Below are 18680 nucleotides of genomic sequence, written 5' to 3'. Positions count from 1 at the left end.
TTTTTTTAGCTTGTGGTATTAGTTTAGTTGTATGGGTCTTTGCCTGGTTTTTATTTTGTTTTGGGAACTTTATTTTTCAATGGGCAAGTAAAATTGTAAACCTTGGTCTTGAGAACACAGGGATGAAGTGCAACTAGTCTGTGAATAGCATGTGATGACTCAGAATCACTGTGTCCAGCTTCTAAGGCTGCTATGCATGGGAACACAGACACACTGACTTACTTGTGCTCTGTCTTTGCAGTTTTGCACGGAGCTAAACCAGCCGATCCTGCCCAACATCCGTAAGTGGAAGGGACCCCGGGGATGCTGGAGGTCTGTTGTCTCTGAGAAGCCTTTGAGTCAGCTCCAGAAGGTACCTCACCTGGCCTTCATGTTCATCTTATTTAAACATTTGTTTTTCCCCAGAGGACTTCCACATTTGCCTGTATCTTCGATGAAGTTTTGTATTTCTGCCCAATTTTTAAATCTTAGCCACTCATTTCTAATGCCCTAGTTCTCATTTAGTGTTTAGGTCGGGAATGGACTCCTGCCCAGATGGAAATGAGAGCTTAGGGTTTGAGGAGGAGAAATCCTGTCCAGGGCCAAGGCAGCAAGTGGGTATTTCTGTCCTTTGTCCTTGTAATCCCTTGGCCACAGTTCTGTACTCTGCCAAGTCTGCAGAAAGCCCATCATTCATTGAGGAGAACTGATTCACAGCAGTTCATATGTGACATACTTGCTTCCAGGGGTGGAAAATGCTCTCTTGAACCTTTCAGCAGATTTTTATTTTGGATTTTGTTTTAATTCAACAGTATCATTCTTATGGGTATGAGTAAATTTCCATATATAAACATTATCACTCTTACATACTATATTCAAGCCCAGAGTTAGTCACTTTAGAATGTCTAATTTCAACAGAGGTTTAGATTTTTAAAAAGGCTTCTGATAATTGTTCATGAGTTGAGGAATTATTATCTCCTATAAATGCAGATTTTAAAATCTTGAGTCTACCTACTATGCTTATAGACACATGTAAATTACACTTTTTATAATTTGGCTTCTTAAATCCTGAGTGTATACTGGATTAAACATTTATTGACAATAAGCTCCACGCTTTTCAGCGACAACTGAAAAACGTGCATATAAAGCTCCCACTCCGGGGTGGTTGTTTTGGAATGGAAGCAGCTTCTGCAGCTGACAGTGAGTCAGCACACATTCACTGTTGGCTTTGTGACCATAGCCCAAGGCTGACTCTCTCAGTCCACATAGAAATAATATCGCGTTGCTTTTTTAAAAATAGCACTTTACATGTATGCAGGTGTGCGAGGGTTCATGATGTACTTTATTCATTCATTAATCAAATCTTTTATGAAAGGTTACTCTGTGCTAGGCACTAGGTTCCATGCTGAGTTCACACAGGTGAGAAAAACAGACCCAGCAGCCCAGCCCTAGCTGTGCCCACTTTTCAAAGATCAACAAGGGTCCCATTCACTCCTTCAGGAATCTCACAACCTGCTGGAGGGACAAGACAGGTCACAAGTCCAGGCAGGGGAGTCAAGGCCATTGGAGAACCTTCTGCAACTGCAGAGAGAATGGAGAATTGACCTCAGATCCTTCATCTGTGCAGTGGAGCCATAGCCCCTTCCTTGGCGCACAGAATGACTCCAGGATTTTTCGAGATAGCATGTGCTAGAATGCTTTGGGCACCGAGTCCAAGGCAGGACCTGGCAGACTGTGCATGTGGCAGCATGGCAACTGAACTGAGAGCCTCTGCCTGTCTCAGGTTGCTGTCACCTCTAGCTCTGGCCAGGCATTACCATGGAGTATTGTGGGCTGGTGTGACCAAATCTCCCAGATTCATTTTCATGTGAAATTCCCTGAATTTTAAATGTGCGCCGATAATGCAAAAAAAAATGCTCTGAATTGCTGTGTGAGTCAAGCAAAATGTATCTGCAGTCACCAATGTTCAGTCTCTAAACCATTGTGAACACAATGATGCATTTTATTTGCTACTCTTGACTGCAAGAATGACGATAAATGTAATAAATAAATAAATAAATAATAAATAAATAAATAAACCATTGTGAAAGGGTGGTAACAGCAGCTGCCTGTCTCCAAGGCCTGGAGTTACATCCAGGAGCCTTCTGGTCAGTTCTCCAGGCCTTGCACCCTAGCAGGAAAGGCAGTTTACAGATGAAAAAATGGGGGCCTACGAAGAAACGATGTGCCCAAGAGCTGTCCTTCTGCCATAGGAGGTGGCGCTCTGACTTGAGCCTTGCGAGCATTCTCTGGCAGAATATTTGTTCCTCCATGGCCTGTCAGAACATGTGCACATGTGGTAGACAGCCGTGTGCACAGAATTGTAGGGGCAAGAAAAGCCCAGGGCTGCTGGGGACACAATAAGCACATGATAGAGGTGCAGAAACCCACATGGGGTTAGCCATGACGTTTTTTCAGGCAGAAGATGACTTGAGTAATGTGTGAGGAAGGTTTCTCAGGCACTGCCACTGGGGTCCAAAGCAAGAAGATAGTCCCAAAGCCAACATGGTGATCATACTGACTTCATTCTCCCCCATGCCCTACCACAAGGAAACCAAGGCTTAGATAAGCAAGAGGCTTGCCCAGGTTCCTTAGCCCCTGAAGCATCTGGGACTGAGCTCATTAAACTAGTGCTCCCTCCCTAGGGTGTGCAAGGAGATTCTTGCACATTGTAGAAGTCTGCGCTGGGCTCAGCCCCTTCCTCCCTCCCACCTCCTAATCACTCATTGCAGGCAAAGCATGGACCCCGTCAGGTGTGTGGCTTGAACCTGAGCTGAAGTTGGAGACTCAGAGATGGTGGCACACGATGATGGTTGTACAGTGTCACTTCCTCTCCTTTTGCAACTTAGAGAAGCAGCAACAAGCACTGCCAGCCTGCCTGTCTGATAGCATGCTAATCCCTCCTGGGCAGCAGGTACCAAAGAAGCGCTGTGGTGACCAGTGGAGGCTGCGGAGGCTGGAGTAGGGTGGGCAGGACAGAAGAGCCTTTCTTCTTCCACAAGGCCCAGGGCAGCAGCAAAGGCAGGCAGACTTGGAGCAGCCTTTCTGATTCCGGAGATGGCAGGGAGTTAGCCCAGGACTCTACCCACATATCCCAAAGTGTGTCTTCCCTCCTCACAACCCTCGGGGCCTCTGACCCAGCTTCAGACCTCTACACAAGGCCCTATCCATCTGTGAAGGGCCCTTGACAAGATAAAGCAGTAGGACTGGTTCTGACCTCCATTCATCCGGCAAATACCCAGATGAATGACTAGATGCCTGGCACCATCATGGGAGGCAGCAACTAATCAGCAAGCAAAAGCCATCTCTTGGAGTCTTTAGTTTTGGTTCTCAGCATTGATAGCTGTGGGATTTTAGGGAAGCTACTTCACCTCTCTGAGCAGCAGTGTTCTCATTTGGCAAATAGGAGTATGAGCGGCTACCTTATGGCATGTGTATATATTCATGATATAACCCTGGGCTTACTCTCAGCTTCTTCCATCTCCTCCCAAAAAGGGAAGAGCCTAGGCCATGGCAGTCGTATGTAAGCTCTGCCTTGGTAGTGTGTGTGAAGCATGCTGTGGTCTGGGGGTATGGTCTTTATTACAGAAATAGCCTCTGTGTGAGTGATCTTGGAGACTCCAACAAGGAGAAGCCTGCTGCTTCTCTGTCTGGCCTTTCCTGCCTCTTTTACCCAGTACTTGACTGCATCTTGCAGAATTAGGACCTTGACACCAAAACTCTTTCTCCCTTTCCACCGCAGGGAGCTGGGCACTCAGGATTCCTGTGGGACACAGCAGCTGGGGTGGAGCTGAGAGATGCTGCCTTGCAAGAGAGCTCACCCAGCAATGGGCATGGGAAGCCCACGGACCCCAGCCCATACCTTGCAAGGTTCAAGGTACCTTCTCCCCATCATCTGTGTGGTCCAGTTCCTTCTAAAGGATGTTGGTGGGGGGTTGCATAAAACTATAAGCAAGAAGCCTCCTCATTTTGCTTTGATTTTATTCTCTCAGGATTGGGTCAGCACCCACTCCTTGGAGCTTCCTTGGCAGGTGACCTTGTCCAGGGCAGGAATGAAAGGGATGGCAAGGGCCTCTCAGCAGAGATAACACTACATCTCAGCAAGGATTTGGAGGAGAAGCTAGGTGTGTGTAGGTTGTCCTAGCTACTTGGGAGACTGGGACTGGAGGGTCACTTGAGCCCAGGAATTCAAGGCCAACCTGGGCAATGATAGATGGATGGATGGATGGATAGATAGATAGATAGATAGATAGATAGATAGATAGATAGAAAGAAAGAAAGAAAGAAAGAAAGAAAGAAAAGGGAGGAGATCAGGTGGCTGGTTCCCAAAACCGGCATAGATCAGAATCACCCACAGAGATTTTCTTAAAGTCAAGGATTCCTGGAGCCTCAGCCAGATGGAATTTCTGGGACAGAGCCCAAACTGTTTTTCAAAAGTGCCCTCAGCAGTTCTTCAGCCTACCTGGTGCAGGTTAGTGAAGCTGGTATTTGGAAATGGCCACGTTAGGAACAGCAGAACTGCTGTGAAGAGCCTCTTTCCCTTGGCTCCTTCCCAGGCCAACTCCCTCACAACTACTCACTTCCTGGGAGAAGAGGCCTCTTGACAGACTGTTAAGTGCAGAGGGGATTCAGGAGGGGCTCTGGACTGAGGCACCAGGGCCCCCATCATTGATGACCAGATGTGCCCTCCTTCCCGGGTGCCTCCAGTCACCCAGTCTGGGAGCAGCTGAGCAGGTCCGTCTGAGTGCCTGCCTTCTCCAGCATGTCCTGGAGAATATTCTTGAATATCAGACCACTCAGAAGTTGGGAGGCAAGAGGGGGAGAAGCCAGAAGCCCAGTCACCATGCTGCCAGTCAATGAATCTTATCCCCATGGTTCCTAACTGTGAAATCCCAGGTTGGGCTGGGTGGTTCCTTGCCAGAGCCCCACAAGCCCATCTCCTGCTGGGTCATGAGACCCCTTCTTTCTATGTGCTTCCCAGCAGTTCTGGAGCCTGGGGTTTGCCCAGCACAGCTTTTTTCCAGCCAGGAGGCGGGATTAGGGGTGACCCCTGTGTTCCGGCTATAAGCCCATGTCCTGTCTCTCACACTTCAGCTGCATAGGTGACAGATGGGTGCATGGTCACACACTGGGGTATCTGCTGTGGTACCCAGTGATATCTCTCATCCCCCTGCTTATGATATTGATGGGCTTCTGCCTACACACCTGTGCCTGTGGTACTGACATGTAAGTCTGTCAGGTATTATCTTTAAAGCCTCATCACATCACGTTGTTCCCCTCCCCCCCTCTTTTTTTTTTTTGCAGTTCTGGGGGTTGAACCCAGGGCCTTATACATGCTAGGCAAGTGCTCTACCACTTGAGCCATGGCCCCAACCCTTTTGATTTTTATTTTGTTTTTGAGACAGGGACTCATGCTACTTTTGCCTAGGCTGGCCTCAAACTCACAATCCTTTTGCTGGGCCCCATTTTTTTTTAATGTCAAGTGGCTACTCTGTCTTGGGTCAAGGGGAGCAACAGCTAGAACGAGCTGGTGTCACTAAAGGGCACTAAAGGGGTTTTGCTTTATTTTGGTTTTTGTTGTTTTTGATGTTTTGAGACAGTCTCTTACTATGAAGCCCACTGGCCTTATAAACTTATGATCCTTCTGACTCAGCCTCCTCCTGCCTCAGCTAGGATCACAGATGTGTGCCATTTCTAGCACAAGAAGCAGTTTTTAGTGGGCTAATGAGCAAATGCTATGAGGTCATGAGTGATGGGCCCACATCCTCTAAAGCAGTCACCTAGCCAGGCACATGGCCTCTTGTACTTCAGGTCATGTTCTAGGCCAAACAAGTAGTCTGGGATACATTCCAGGCACATCCCTTTAGGGAGTGCATCCCAGCCCTGTCGTCAAGGTAGTTTCTCTGGTGTTCTGAGGCTGTCAGTCCTAACCATGGCAAACGGGAGCTACACCTGCAAGACAAGACTGCTAACCTCTGCTTCCTGGGGACTCCCCACACACCCTTCCTTTCTTGGCAATGTTTAGTGTTTGTTGCCATGACAAACGGAAGGCCAGGATTGCCAAACCCTGAGCGGCTGAGTAATTGCCAAACCCTGAGTGGCTGAGTAAGGCTGTGATGGCCCAGAAGATAAACTACCCCTACACATACATGGCTGCAGATCACAGACCTAGCCTTGGGGAGCAGGGACAGACACATCTGTTGACCAGCCTCGGCGAGCTTTGAGTTTTCTGTATGTGAAAAATCAAGTTAAAGTCAACATCAGGACATAGGAGGCTCCAGAGGGACAAGACTCCAAAGGAGAATGGGTAGAATGTGAGTTGAGTGGGTGAGGAGACATCCGACAGGGCATCCTGCAGGGGAACCTTAGGCCGGCTCATGGATAAGGGCCCCAAATCTTTATAGCAACCAGCTGCTGGAGGCCCTTCTTCTCTTACACAATTGCATAGAAGGGCGGGGGAAGTCCCGACAATGCCAGATATGTCTAGTTCTTTAGGTACTAAGAAAGAGTATGGAGCTGTGAACCAGTGGCTCACTTCTGTAATCCTAGCTACTCAGAAGGCAAGAGATCAGGAGGACAGTAGTTCAAAGCCAGCCCAGGCAAATAGTTCCTGAGACCCTATCTCAAAAAAGCTCATCACAAAAAAGGGCTGGTGGAGTGGCTCAAGGTGTAGGTCCTGAGTTCAAACCAGCATTGCAAAAAAAAAAAAGGAGTATGGGGTGAGTTGGATGTTGCAGTGGTGCTGGAGGATGGGCTGATAGAACACAGTAGGTCTGTTCCTGTAGGTCCAAGTCTAGGAAACTCTACAGTCATCTCCTGGGGGTAAGAACTGGCGTTGTTCTCCTTTACCTTTATCAGCTCTGTGCGTGAAGCTACTTGTGACTTGATTGTAATGGATATAGGAAACAGGAGCTTCTAACCCTCTCCCTGTGCTTCGTTTCCTGCTGCCCAGGTGGGAAGTAATGACTTGACCCTTGTCAACCTTCACCTGGCCACCCTGGCCCTGCCAGGGGGAGAGAATCCCAGCAAGAATCACAGTGATGGCCCCCGGTTGGCAAGCTTTGCACAGACCCTACAGGAAACCCTGAAAGGTAGGACGATGTCTTTTCCTGTGTGCAGGGGAGGCAGCCATACCTCCAAGAAAGATGTCCTCCAACGCATCTTTCTGACCACTTAGTCTGGCCATTTGTCAGCAGTCCTGGGGACAGGAGATGATCACAACCCTGCATCTCATGGAGCCTGGTGATCCCAGGCACGGTCTTGTCTTTATCTCAAAGGATGTCACGTGTGGGTTCCAAGGTATTAGCTTTGTGGCTTTTTGACCTCTCTTAAAAGATGTGCTCCTGTGACAGAGCAGAGTTAATGAAAGGAAGATAGCTAGGTATTTAAGATTAGTACCCCATCCAAAGAGCAGCTGTGTGGGAAACTTCACCTACAATTTGTCTCTTGCCTGACTTGAGAGTTTTTCCCATCTGTGGACTTTTCTGTTGTTCTCCATCTCAAACTTCTCTTTACCTAGAAGCATAAGGTGTTGCCTCATAATTTCTCTAGCAATCACCACTTTTTCCCTTGATATCCAGGAAGAGGTTAGGTTTTGGTCAGAAAAGCTCAGGCAGGTTATTATTCAGGTTGTCAAGGGACTATTGACCCACAGCCTGGCTCGGCCTTGACACATCCAGCTAGGGACAGTGACTCATGCCCCCTGAGTCTCCCTACTTGTAACTAATAGCCAATTAATTGTTAACTAATAACACTTCAGACTCAGGGATTGAGGAAGTGGTACAGCCTATCACAGGGCAAATCAATTAGTGGGGAGTTCCGCTCAAACACAGACAAAGCCTCTTCCCCCAGAGCAAACAGAAACTGTTTGATTCATAAACTCCCAACCTTTCTGCCTTTGTGTGGAATGTGCATCCTCTGACATTAGCAGGACAGGTCCTATGCTTGCCCTTTGGTACAATTTTCTTTCAGACCTGACCAGAGCTTGAGGACAGGGTCTTCCTCTGTGACCTTAGCAAGTGTGCAGTAGGGTGCGTAGTCATGGTTGGCATCTGGTAGGACAGCCCCTCAGTATCACTGGGACTTTATATTTGTAGGGAGTCTCTGAGGAAATCAGCCCCAAGCATTTTCCCCTCACTTCTGGGAGCTAAGGGAACAACTAGGGAGCCCACCAGGCAGGTAGCTGTAGGAGGAGAATCAGGGCTTTTGCACCTCCACATTCTCAGAAGCAAAGCTGCCTCCATGTTGTCACTACCTCGGGTTTAACTGGAAGGATGAGCTGTGAGAACTCTGGATGAGCTTGTTCAAAAAGAGAACCTTCATTTTCGTCACCAGAGCTCCACAGAACTGGGCTATTGACCCTTCACACCAGCCTCTCTCCTGCATCCCAATCATCTTTTCCAACCCAAATTTTCTAGGTCTGCATCCCAGGAAAGACATCTCTTGTTCCTTGGGAACCAACTGCCTGCCTCAGTCTTTCAGAACCATCAGTTTTCCTTCCTATTCCATAAATGCAGCCGCTTTTTCTTTCTTCCTCTCCAAATCAAGCCACCCTTAATTCTGAGGTATTCACTTGTTTATTCACTGTTCCAAGCTCTTGGTATGCCACAGTGCACTCATACTCTGTGGCTTTTCAAGCCTAGCCCTGTGAAGATCCCTGGATTTGAGGGCTGGCCTGGTGACTTTGGGCAAACCATTCCATTTCTCTTGAGTCTGTGCTTTCTACCTGCAGAGAGAGTGGAGATGGTGAATGACTGCCCCCACGGACTGGTGATGGTTATATGACATGCTGTCCAGGAAGTGGTCACAGTGCCACACACACACAGTGAGGGCTTGGTGACCAGTCATAATGCTGGCCAGGTGTGAGTTCTGGTCATTGATATTATTCCCAAGTCAGCTTCCCTGTTAGAAGTTGGCTCAGGCTCACCCTGATTTGGGTGCAGAGTTCTGATCTAGCATGTGGGACCACGCAGAGGCAAGGAAGGCTTCCATCCTGTCCCCTTTGTTCCTGGGCCTAGAGGAGGACACCATCTGCAGCACACGATTGCCCTCTGGTGGTGTTTTGTGTCATTTCACTTTAGACTTCCCCTAGACATTGTCACTGGAGCATGTTCAATTCATGCTAAGGAAAGAGATTTGCCAAGTGTCTCAGATACATTTATGATTTTGTTTGTGAATTGCTTTCCATAAAGCCTCCCTTGTAGAGTGTGACAGAAATGCCACTCCTTGGGGTCATGTAACTTCCCTGAAGTGAATTCTCTGACTAGAAGGGTCAGGCAGTGTTCATGGGAATCCCCAGAGGCTGGCTGGGGTCCATTGTTCTTTTAGAATTCCTACTCACTTTGCTTGGAAAATACTTCATAACTATTCTACTTCCTGCAGACTGTGGGAGAAATGCCTAAAGCACTTTAAAGAGAAACACTTTCCACTTTGGCCCGGTGTGCACTTTATAGTCCTTATCTACACTCAAATATTAATTTCTTCTGAGGTCTCTCTGTGAATCTGATTCAGAAGACTGAAAGAGAAGGAGGCCTGAAATGCCCTCAAAATGACCATGCCAGGTGCTCTGTGGCTTCTCCAATCCTGACAACAGCCAGTAGGAAGTGGGTGGGTTTTCCCTGGTTAATGGACCAAGTGATTTGCCTAAGACCGCCCAGCTGGGAGATGGCAAAGCCCACCTTCCATCTCAGAGTCATCCAGCTGTTTTCTCTTCACTAGGGAAAACAACTGGATGATTGTTCTCTGTGGCCAGAACAGCAGCTCTCAGATAGACCACTCTAGGGTTTTATTTCTTTCTGAGCATCTCTGTAGGCCGCTTTTCCTCCTAGTTTATTTGGATTAATAAAGTGAAATGAGGAAGTAGGGGGAAAGGAGACAAAACTATCACTGCTCATAAAGAATACGATTGTCATTTTGTTCCACTTAAAGTTTAAAATATGTGGTGCAGGAGGCTGTTGTAATCCCAACACTCAGGAGCCTGAGGCAGAAGGATTACAAGTTCAAGGCTAGTCTGGGCTACAGACCAAGATCCTGTCTCAAAATCAAAAGAAAAAGAATGATGAAACCCTAAAAACTTAGTGAATATTTGCCTGATTTTTTGAGTCACTCTAGGAAAATTTTGTCAAATTGTAGTACATTTTTTAAAAAGTAAACATCTATATGATTCAGAATGATCTTAGACCAAATGAAAAGGCAAATGACAAGCTAGGAAAAAAACCTTCCTATATATGACAAAGGGTCAGTATTCTTCCCATATGAAGAGTTTGTATAAGTCAATAAATAAAGCACTCGTATACCCAGTACAAAGAAGAGACTCCGAAAGCACTCCCAGCACCCTCTAAGGCATTCTGCAACAGAAGAAGCTAGGGCTCCTTGGACAAATGTGGATTCTAAAACTGGAATGGAAAAGACCCAGAATGATCCTGGAGCATGGGGGTCAGAAAGAATGAAAGCCTTCTAACAAAAAACATGCTGGGTGGGTGTCAAAAGGATTCAGGGACCTACTAAAAGAGATCCTGGAAACCAGAGCTTAAAAGAGTGAGCAACAAAGTAAATAACAGTAGTGGGTTATAACTCCATGTATAAAACAAATAACCAGGGGTCCATACTGACATAAACAAATGATTGAATAGATTAATAAACAAGGAGGAAGAGGTCAATTTCCTTTGCAGCAGAATTCCAAATACTCTACATAGATACTCCAACCTCAACAGCTGGAGCATTACTTGTTTTTCTCCAAATCGAAAGAAGACACTGTCTTCATGAACCAAATTAATTGTTTTAGTGAGAACACTCACTGTTGGTGAGAGGTGCAGAGGGGACTTCCTAATGTTGCTGAAGAGGGTTGACATTGGAGCAGTCTTTGGAAACTAGGTCAGCAGTATTTATCTAGAATCCTTTTTAACTGGGACTGTACACTTAGGACAGAAAGGACATACACCCTCACTGCAGCATTAAATACAGCATTGAACCTCAGAAATAGCCTTAGAGAATGGTAAACCATGTGCATCATGGGTAATAGGCTGTGCCCAACCTCCCCCCTGCTTTACTGATCTATTCGACCTTCAGGTGATAGATCTGCCAGGCAGGACTTACATCTCTAGCCTCCTCTTGGACACCTGGCTTCTTGATTCTCTATACTCTGGAAGCATCCAGCTACTCCAGGTTGCCCCACCACCACCACCCAAACCAGACTGTTTCGTTATACCCTACTACACGGGTTCTCTGTCATCCTTATTGCCCCACGCACTCCTGTGTGTCCTGTAAGACCCAAATCAACCATCACCTCCAGGAAGTCATCCCTGGATACTCTTCCCTGTGCCATGTTGGTCTCTGTACATGTTTCTTATTTTCACCTACATTCTACTCTCCTGTTCACATGTCTGTCTCTCCATTAGACTGTGAGCTCAGAGGGCACAGTTGTATTTTATTCATCTCTGTATTTCCCACACAAGGTAGGACCCAAGTTGGCACCATGTAAATGTTTGTTAAACATTTGGCCAAGACCCGTAGGCCTTTTCCACTATGAGATTAGGACTCTTAAGAGCTTCAACAATGGTGGTTTCTGTTACCACACCACCCCCCATTTCCAAAGGAATGTACTCAGAAAGTTTGGGCAGGGAGTTGCACATGAAATTTGGAAGATTGGGTGAATGAATGAGAACCATGCTGCAGTCCTCACCCTGGGGAGTCAAGTCAGGGACTCACAGTCCCATTTCCAGGGACTGGTGCCAATGTCAGGTGTTCCTTCACACATTCTTTAACTCCAGATTTTCTTCCTTCCACTTCCAGGAGAAAAAGATGTTATTATTTTAGGGGATTTTGGCCAAGGGCCAGATAACAGTGACTATGACCTCCTGAGGAGAGAGAAATTCCTTCACCTGATTCCTGCCCACACCTTCACCAACATTAGCACCAAGAATCCTCAAGGCTCTAAGTCACTGGACAACATCTGGATCAGCAGAAGCTTAAAGAAGGTCTTCACAGGTAGGAAGGAGTCACTCTGCTTTCCCTGTTCACAATGCATGAACAACCGGATGTTGGTGGCTCACACCTGTAATCCTAGCTCCTCAAGAGGCAGAGATCAGGAGGATTGTGGTTTGAAGCCAGCCTGGGCAAACAGTTCATGAGATCTTATCTTGAAAATACCTAACACAAAAAAGGGCTGGTGGAGTGGCTCCAGGTGTAGGCGCTGAGTTCAAACCCCAGTGCCGCAACAACAACAACAAAAACCAGTGGGTAGGTATTGTGTGTGTGTGTGTGTGTGGTGTTGAGGATGGAATCGGGGTCTCACACACGCTACATCCATCCCCATCCCAGTTAGAAGGCAGTACATTCTTCTAATGAAATACAAGAACAGTAATTTTTTTTTTAGGCTAGGTATGGTGGCTCATGCCTCTACTCCTAGCTACTCAAGAGGTGAGATCAGGAGGATTACAGATTGAGACCAGCCCAGGCAAAAAGTTAGCAAGATCTCATCTCAACAAACAAGCCAGGTGTGGTGATGCCCATAATCACAGCTGCGTAGGAGGCATAGATAGGAGGATCAAGATCCAAGGCAGCCAGAGGAAAAGTGTGAAAACCTATCCAAAAAAATACCTGAAGTAAAAAAGAGCTGGGTACATGGCAGAAATTCAGAGCACCTGCCTGACAATCATGAGGCCCTGAATTCAAACCCCAGTATCACCAAAAGAGAGAGAGAGATTGAACAGTGATTCTGAACCCTGACTGTCAGCTTTACAGAGTTCCAAAAAAGGACATGTTATACTTCAAAGAGAAACTTAAAATAAGAGAAGTAGGGATGTCTGGGTAGCAGTGTGAGTATCTGATATGTAGCCAGGGCCAGGATCCTCGGGACTTAGAATTTCCAGTCTGGAAGTCCAGCAGGTTCCTCTGTCTGGACACTGTTTTCCCGCTGGACTCTCAGTGGGCCTCCGGGGAGTGACAGTCATCAAAGTAGATGAATGCAGCTTGCAGATGTGGCCTGCAGTTCAGCAGCAGAGGCCAGCCACACCTTTAAAACACCTTTACTTCCTCATAAACCCCTGTGTTTCTTTTTTACCCTTCCTTCAGAAAGAATCTATTTTCCTCCTCAGGATCTTTTGCTTTGTGAAAAAGGGCCCTCATCTGGATATTGTTATCAGACCCTTTGTCAAATACTTACTTGGGGCTGAGGATGTAGCTCAGTGCTAGAATGCTTGCCTGGCATGCATGACACCCTGGATTTGATTCCTAGCACTGCAAAAAATGAAAACAAGATTAAAATAAAAACTTACTTTTGCTGGTTAGATTTGTGGTAGGACATAAAAGAGGAGGACATCAGCTCCTCCTTGATGATGAGAGGCCTGGCCTTTGCGTAGTTTCAGTGCCCAAGTGGGTCAACCTTCATTTATATAGAAAATCAAATTGGCCAAGACCTTGCGCTGGCATGGGCAGGCCAGTGATATGGGTCCACTAAGAGGGACTGTTGGGGCACCCCAGCTTACAGGTGAATAGCACAGACCTTCCTCCTGACATCCATTGCCCTGATTTCTGGATCTCTTCCCTCTCAATTCAGGTCACTGGGCTGTAGTGAGAGAAGGTCTTACAAATCCTTGGATTCCAGATAACTGGTCCTGGGGCGGAGTGGCTTCTGAACACTGCCCGGTGCTAGCCGAGTTTTATATGGAAAAGGACTGGAGCAAGAAGGACGGCGCCCGGAATGGCAATGGGGTCACCTTAGAGCGAGCTGAAGCCAACATCAAGCATGAGCGATGACGACACCATATCGATTCTTCCAGCCTCTGACCTCTGAGGGTGCAGGAAGGAGTTAGCCCTTCCCGGTGAAGAGTCAGGGCCTTCTCCTCTTCATTCTGAGGACTCAGCAGCGGGCCTTGGCCGGCTGCCTGCTGGGTGGATGCTTTAGGACCTCCCTGGGGACAGCATGTTGGGCACTGGCTGTGCCAGGCGGTCATGACACAGTCAACGAGCACTGAGACATCTTGACTCTGGCTGGCTGAGCTCAGCAGGGTGGGGCTGAGTGGCAGGCAGTATGAGGACTGCAGCAGAGATGAAGAGGACGGGGGAGCCGGCCCAGGAAGCCACGGCCTGCCAGAGCCATGCCAGAGCTCTCATTCTGCCTCTCTAGGATGTGACATTCTGGCTGCGTGACAGGAAGCTTTTAACTGTGATGAGCACCCTCCTCAAAGATTTTCAGTGGTGATTTTAGTTTTGTTTTGAAAAAAATAAACAGATTAATATGCCCAATTGCAGAAAGGGGGTGTGTTCCCCTGCCGTGCATGTTTTACCACCATTGTCAGATCCTCTCTGTGGGGCTGTGGCCACCCCCACAGTGGCTCCCCCACCTACACTGCCTGAGTGCCTCTCACACTCTTGTCATCTTGCCTGGCACCCTTTGAAACCACTCTCCTTTCCTGCCCATCCTTCCTCCCGTCTTCTTCTCCACACTTCTTTAGAGCTCTATTTGTGCTTCAGACGCCTGGTGTAGGACAAAAATTATATCACAAGGACACCTCCCTGCTCACTCGTTTCCCAGCTTCCTAGCCCAGAGTCTCCCTGTGTAGATTCAGGGACAAACACAGTCTTTATATCTGCAGGTTCTGCATCTGTGGCTTCAGCCAATCACAGTTGGAAACTATTCAGAAAACAAATGGTGTCTGTTCTGAACTTATACGGGCTTTTGTTCCTTGTCATGATTCCCTAAACAACATAGTATAACAACTATTCACACAGCATTTACATTGAATTAGGTGTTTATATGTCATCTACAGATAATTTAAAGTATACGGAGGATGTGCCTAGGTTATGGGCTCATTTAAAATATACCATTTTATATAAGGGACTTGAGTCATGGATTTTGGTGTCCTTGAGGGGAGCTCAAGGTATCCATGGATACCTAGGGGTAACTGTTGGCTCGGGACACTTGGGAAGTAACCTGAACTGAGGTCATGGCTCAGGTAGAAGAGCGCCTGACTAGCAAGCACAAGGCCCTGGTTCAACCCACAGCAACACCAAAAAAAAAAAAAAAGATTAAAATGAAAAGGAAGACAAACCTGAGTGTATCAAGGAAGGAGGGTCCTTTGTGGTTGTGGGAGGGGAGGCTGGGAGGGTTTGAAAGAGAGGCAAGAACATGTGAACTGCCACAGCCCCCCTTCCCTGAGCCTCAGCTGGTTGGTTTCTCTCTTAGGCCCATCATTATACATCCCTAGAGACCATGGTTGGGTTGTCCACTTCACTCGTAACATCACCCAACCAGTAAGTAAAGAAATGAGAGCCAAACCCGGGCTTTTCTCAGCCCCATATCCATTCTGGCATACCAACTCTATGCTTTACATTAATGTAAAGGCATAAAAATGAAAAAAGAAAAAAGAAATCGTAACCTTACCTTACCTAGGACATCCCAGTTCCCAGTGGTAGCTGAAGGCTTATTCCTCTTTCCACACTGGACACTCAGGGAAGACCAGGGCTGAGAATTTACCTGTCACCAAGCAGGTGAACCAAGTGGCTTCTTGGTCATTGTGATAAGAGTTCGTTCTTCCACCAAAGGCCATCTGATCCAAGGAGTATCGCTCATCTTGGGCACCAGAAGGAAGCCCTCTTCTGAGGACTCTGAGGTACTCAGACAGCTATGCCCATCCTGAGGGAGGGGTGTCCTTTTCCAGGGAGCAGCTAGAAAGCAGCTGCATTAGCCTCGGAAGTCCTAAGGGGCAGTTAAGGATGCTGCCCAGCTGGGCATCTTTTTTCATGAAAACATCTACCTAGGGCTGGCTGAGTGACTCAAGTAGTAAGAGCGCCTGCCTAGCAAGCGTGAGGCCCTGAGTTCAAACCCCAGTGCCACCAAAAAAAAAAAAAAAAAGGAAAACCTCCATCTGTCTTCACCAGCTATGTGCCCCAAATCCTTATAGCCAGATTGCATTTTGCACCAAACTTGTAGACAGAAAAGACTTCTTAAATGAGGTGGGAGAAAAGGAGAAATTCAATTAAGTCACCTTCATTAGGGCAATTCAGTTAGAGCCAGAGAAGGGAGCTGCACCGCATCCACACCTCACTGGTCTTTTTGCTTCTAATATTGGCAGAAGTGAGCCTACAAGCTGCTGTTCTTATTATAGCCCAGACCACGTGGGTTTTGCTTTTTTGATTTTGATTATGTTTTTTATTAATACCATCATTATCATCATCATCATCATTAGCAGACTTTATTTTAAAGAGCTATTTTAGCTTTATAGGAGAACTGGGCACAAGCACAGCTTCCATATCCTCCCTCCTACCTTCTCTCTTAGTAGCATGTTTCGTTACTGTGGTACACTTGCTATAATTGCTGAGCTAACACATTATAATTAACTGAAGTCCATAGCTTAAGGTTCATTCTTTGTATTGTACATTCTGTGGGTTTTCACAAGTATACAGATGCTCTCAATTTACAAGGGGGTCATGTCCCAATTCCACCCAAAATATCACAAGTTGAAAATACAGGTATCACACCTAACCTACCAAACATCACAGCCTTGCCTAGCTTAAGTGTTCAGAACACATCCACTAGCCCAAAATGGGAAGAATCATCCCACACACATTTTAATTTATAATGAAGTATTGCATTTCTAGCATAATTTATTGAGTAACTGTATCCAAAAACCTCTGGCAATACTGTGCACAGGCATATCAGTTATTACCCCCCAAGACTACCTGGCTGGGAGTTGTGTCTCACTGCCAACGCCCAGCGTCACAAGAGAGGATCAGACACACATTGCTAGCACAGCAGAAGAGCAAAATTCAGAACTCAAAGCACTGTTTGTGATACAGTTTGGACAAAAGCCCTGGCTCCAGGGAGTTCCCCAATGGACTAGGCTGGGCCACCAGTCCTGGAAAGCAAAGAGATGAGCATGGATGGGGCATGAGATAAGGTCTCACGAACTGTTTACCCGTGCTAGCTATCCTCCTGATCTCTGCCTCCTGAGTATTTGGGATTACAGGCATGAGCCACCAGCAAGCAGCTGTTCCCTCCTTTTTCTCGATTCTTTTCTCCTCCTGCCTTCCACAATTGTCAGATAGTTCAAGTAGGAGCCTAACAGTGGAAGGTCTTGTGGTTGATGCTAAGGGGAGTCTCCTGAAGCTGAACTGGGTTTCTGGAAGTGAAGGGTTTGGGTGCTAAGGAAGCTCTTAAAGCTCCTAGGAACCAAGTGGAAGCTTCCTTCCTTCTCTATCACAGATCACCACAGGTGTAGGAGCCCCTCCCTTCCTGCCCATTGTCCCAGAGAGATCTGAGATATCACCTCTGCACTCATTGTGTGCAGTTAGAAGCCCACAGCCATCACTGCAGTGCTACTAGCACTAGCCTGAACTTTCTCTATCAGGAGTGACTCCTGAGGGCAGCCAGGTGCCCTCCACAGCCTCAAATAAGTGGTACACCCCATGGGTCCTCATTGCTACCCTAAGGATACAAGGAAAGAGAAGTGAGGTTGGCCCTCCATGGAGGACTGCACTCTTCTGAAGCCAGGGATGTCATCTTCTGCTCTGAGTTTCTCTGGTTTTGACCAAGTTCTCCAGGTTTTCAGTTTGAGGCTACACGATGCACATAAGCCTCCACCATCTGAAGAAAAGAAGGATTGATGTTACCTGAGACTGCCTCACCTTTTGTATTTGATGGACAGTGTAAGAAAAATTATCTTTTCTATCAAAGTATATGTCACCCTCAGATTACTTAAAATTCCTCAGGTCACCAACTTAAGTGACTTGCATTGTTTAAAAGGTTCCTGTTTCTTCTTCCAGATTCTTGTATAGCCCCATTGCCCACAAAAATTGCCCACCAAATTACGTGCCCTAACCCATCCCCTAAGCCTTTTAGGCAATCGAGAACGATTGTGAACCTTTGACCTGGACAAATCCCAGCTGAGGGGCAGGTACACTTGCATCAGGGATATAAGGAGGAGCCACTGTCAGCCATTTTGTGCTCACGTGTCTGCTCAGCTGGAGTGAGTACATGCTTGTACCCTTTTGATCAAAAGATATTGCCTTGTCAAGATTTTCTCTATCTCTTGTGTGTCTGTTTTCAGCACCAAAGGGTCTTTAATTCTAACAACAGGAAAAAATGATTTTAGGACCACTAGCTTATCTTAGTCCAAGTGTCTATTTTCAAATAATCATTAACCCAGGCTTATTGTCACCTAATCAATATAGGTAATTTATACTTGTTAAAAGACCTCAAACCTAGTTTTGCAGTTCTTAATTGGCTTTATTTGTAATCTGAAACAGTTCAGACCAAAAATATTTCAGAATCCCCCACACTATCACAAGGACAAGTTATATTTACAGCCAGAGAAAAGGAAATGGCATACAGAAAAGGAAGTGACATAGAAAGACAGCCTGATTGGCCACAAGTTATATCTGTCTTATTTGAACATGGTTTTAGCAACTGGCTGTTTGTGATTGGCTGAGACTCAGCTACTTGATACATGAGTAGGTTACAGTCTGTTTATACATCAAGTTAGGTTACAGCTCACTATGTGCTGAGAAACCTTTAGGCCAAACTTAAACCATGTACAGAGCCACTTTAAGTGAAACAATCCAATTTAATATACTTTAAAAAAACTGCCTTCAGCAGCAGCAGAGTCCAGTACAGTTGGTCCTATTATCTTTCTTCTGTTTCTTTTTACAGATGAGTCATGGAG

At 46.5% G+C, this 18680-nt stretch overlaps 1 protein-coding gene across 2 annotated transcripts in view; it reads left to right on the top strand.

Moving 5' to 3' along the window:
* Eepd1 (endonuclease/exonuclease/phosphatase family domain containing 1) overlaps nt 1-15580 on the top strand; it is a 105820-nt gene extending 90240 nt beyond the window's left edge. Inside the window, exons 3-7 of one of the 2 annotated variants that reach the window (XM_074065295.1) lie at nt 242-352; nt 3761-3895; nt 6971-7109; nt 11809-12003; nt 13574-15580. In XM_074065295.1, the coding sequence (XP_073921396.1) occupies nt 242-352; nt 3761-3895; nt 6971-7109; nt 11809-12003; nt 13574-13773 (780 nt within the window). In that variant the 3' untranslated portion in view covers nt 13774-15580. The remainder of the gene's footprint in view (nt 1-241; nt 353-3760; nt 3896-6970; nt 7110-11808; nt 12004-13573) is intronic. The other variant, XM_074065294.1, reaches the window with a different exon arrangement.
* The last annotated feature ends 3100 nt before the right edge of the window (nt 15581-18680 follow it).

Source organism: Castor canadensis, chromosome 2, assembly GCF_047511655.1.
Source record: "Castor canadensis chromosome 2, mCasCan1.hap1v2, whole genome shotgun sequence".
Classification (NCBI taxonomy): Eukaryota; Metazoa; Chordata; class Mammalia; order Rodentia; family Castoridae; genus Castor; species Castor canadensis.
Note: the sequence above shows the minus strand (reverse complement) of the source record. Positions and strands in the feature narration are given on the sequence as shown.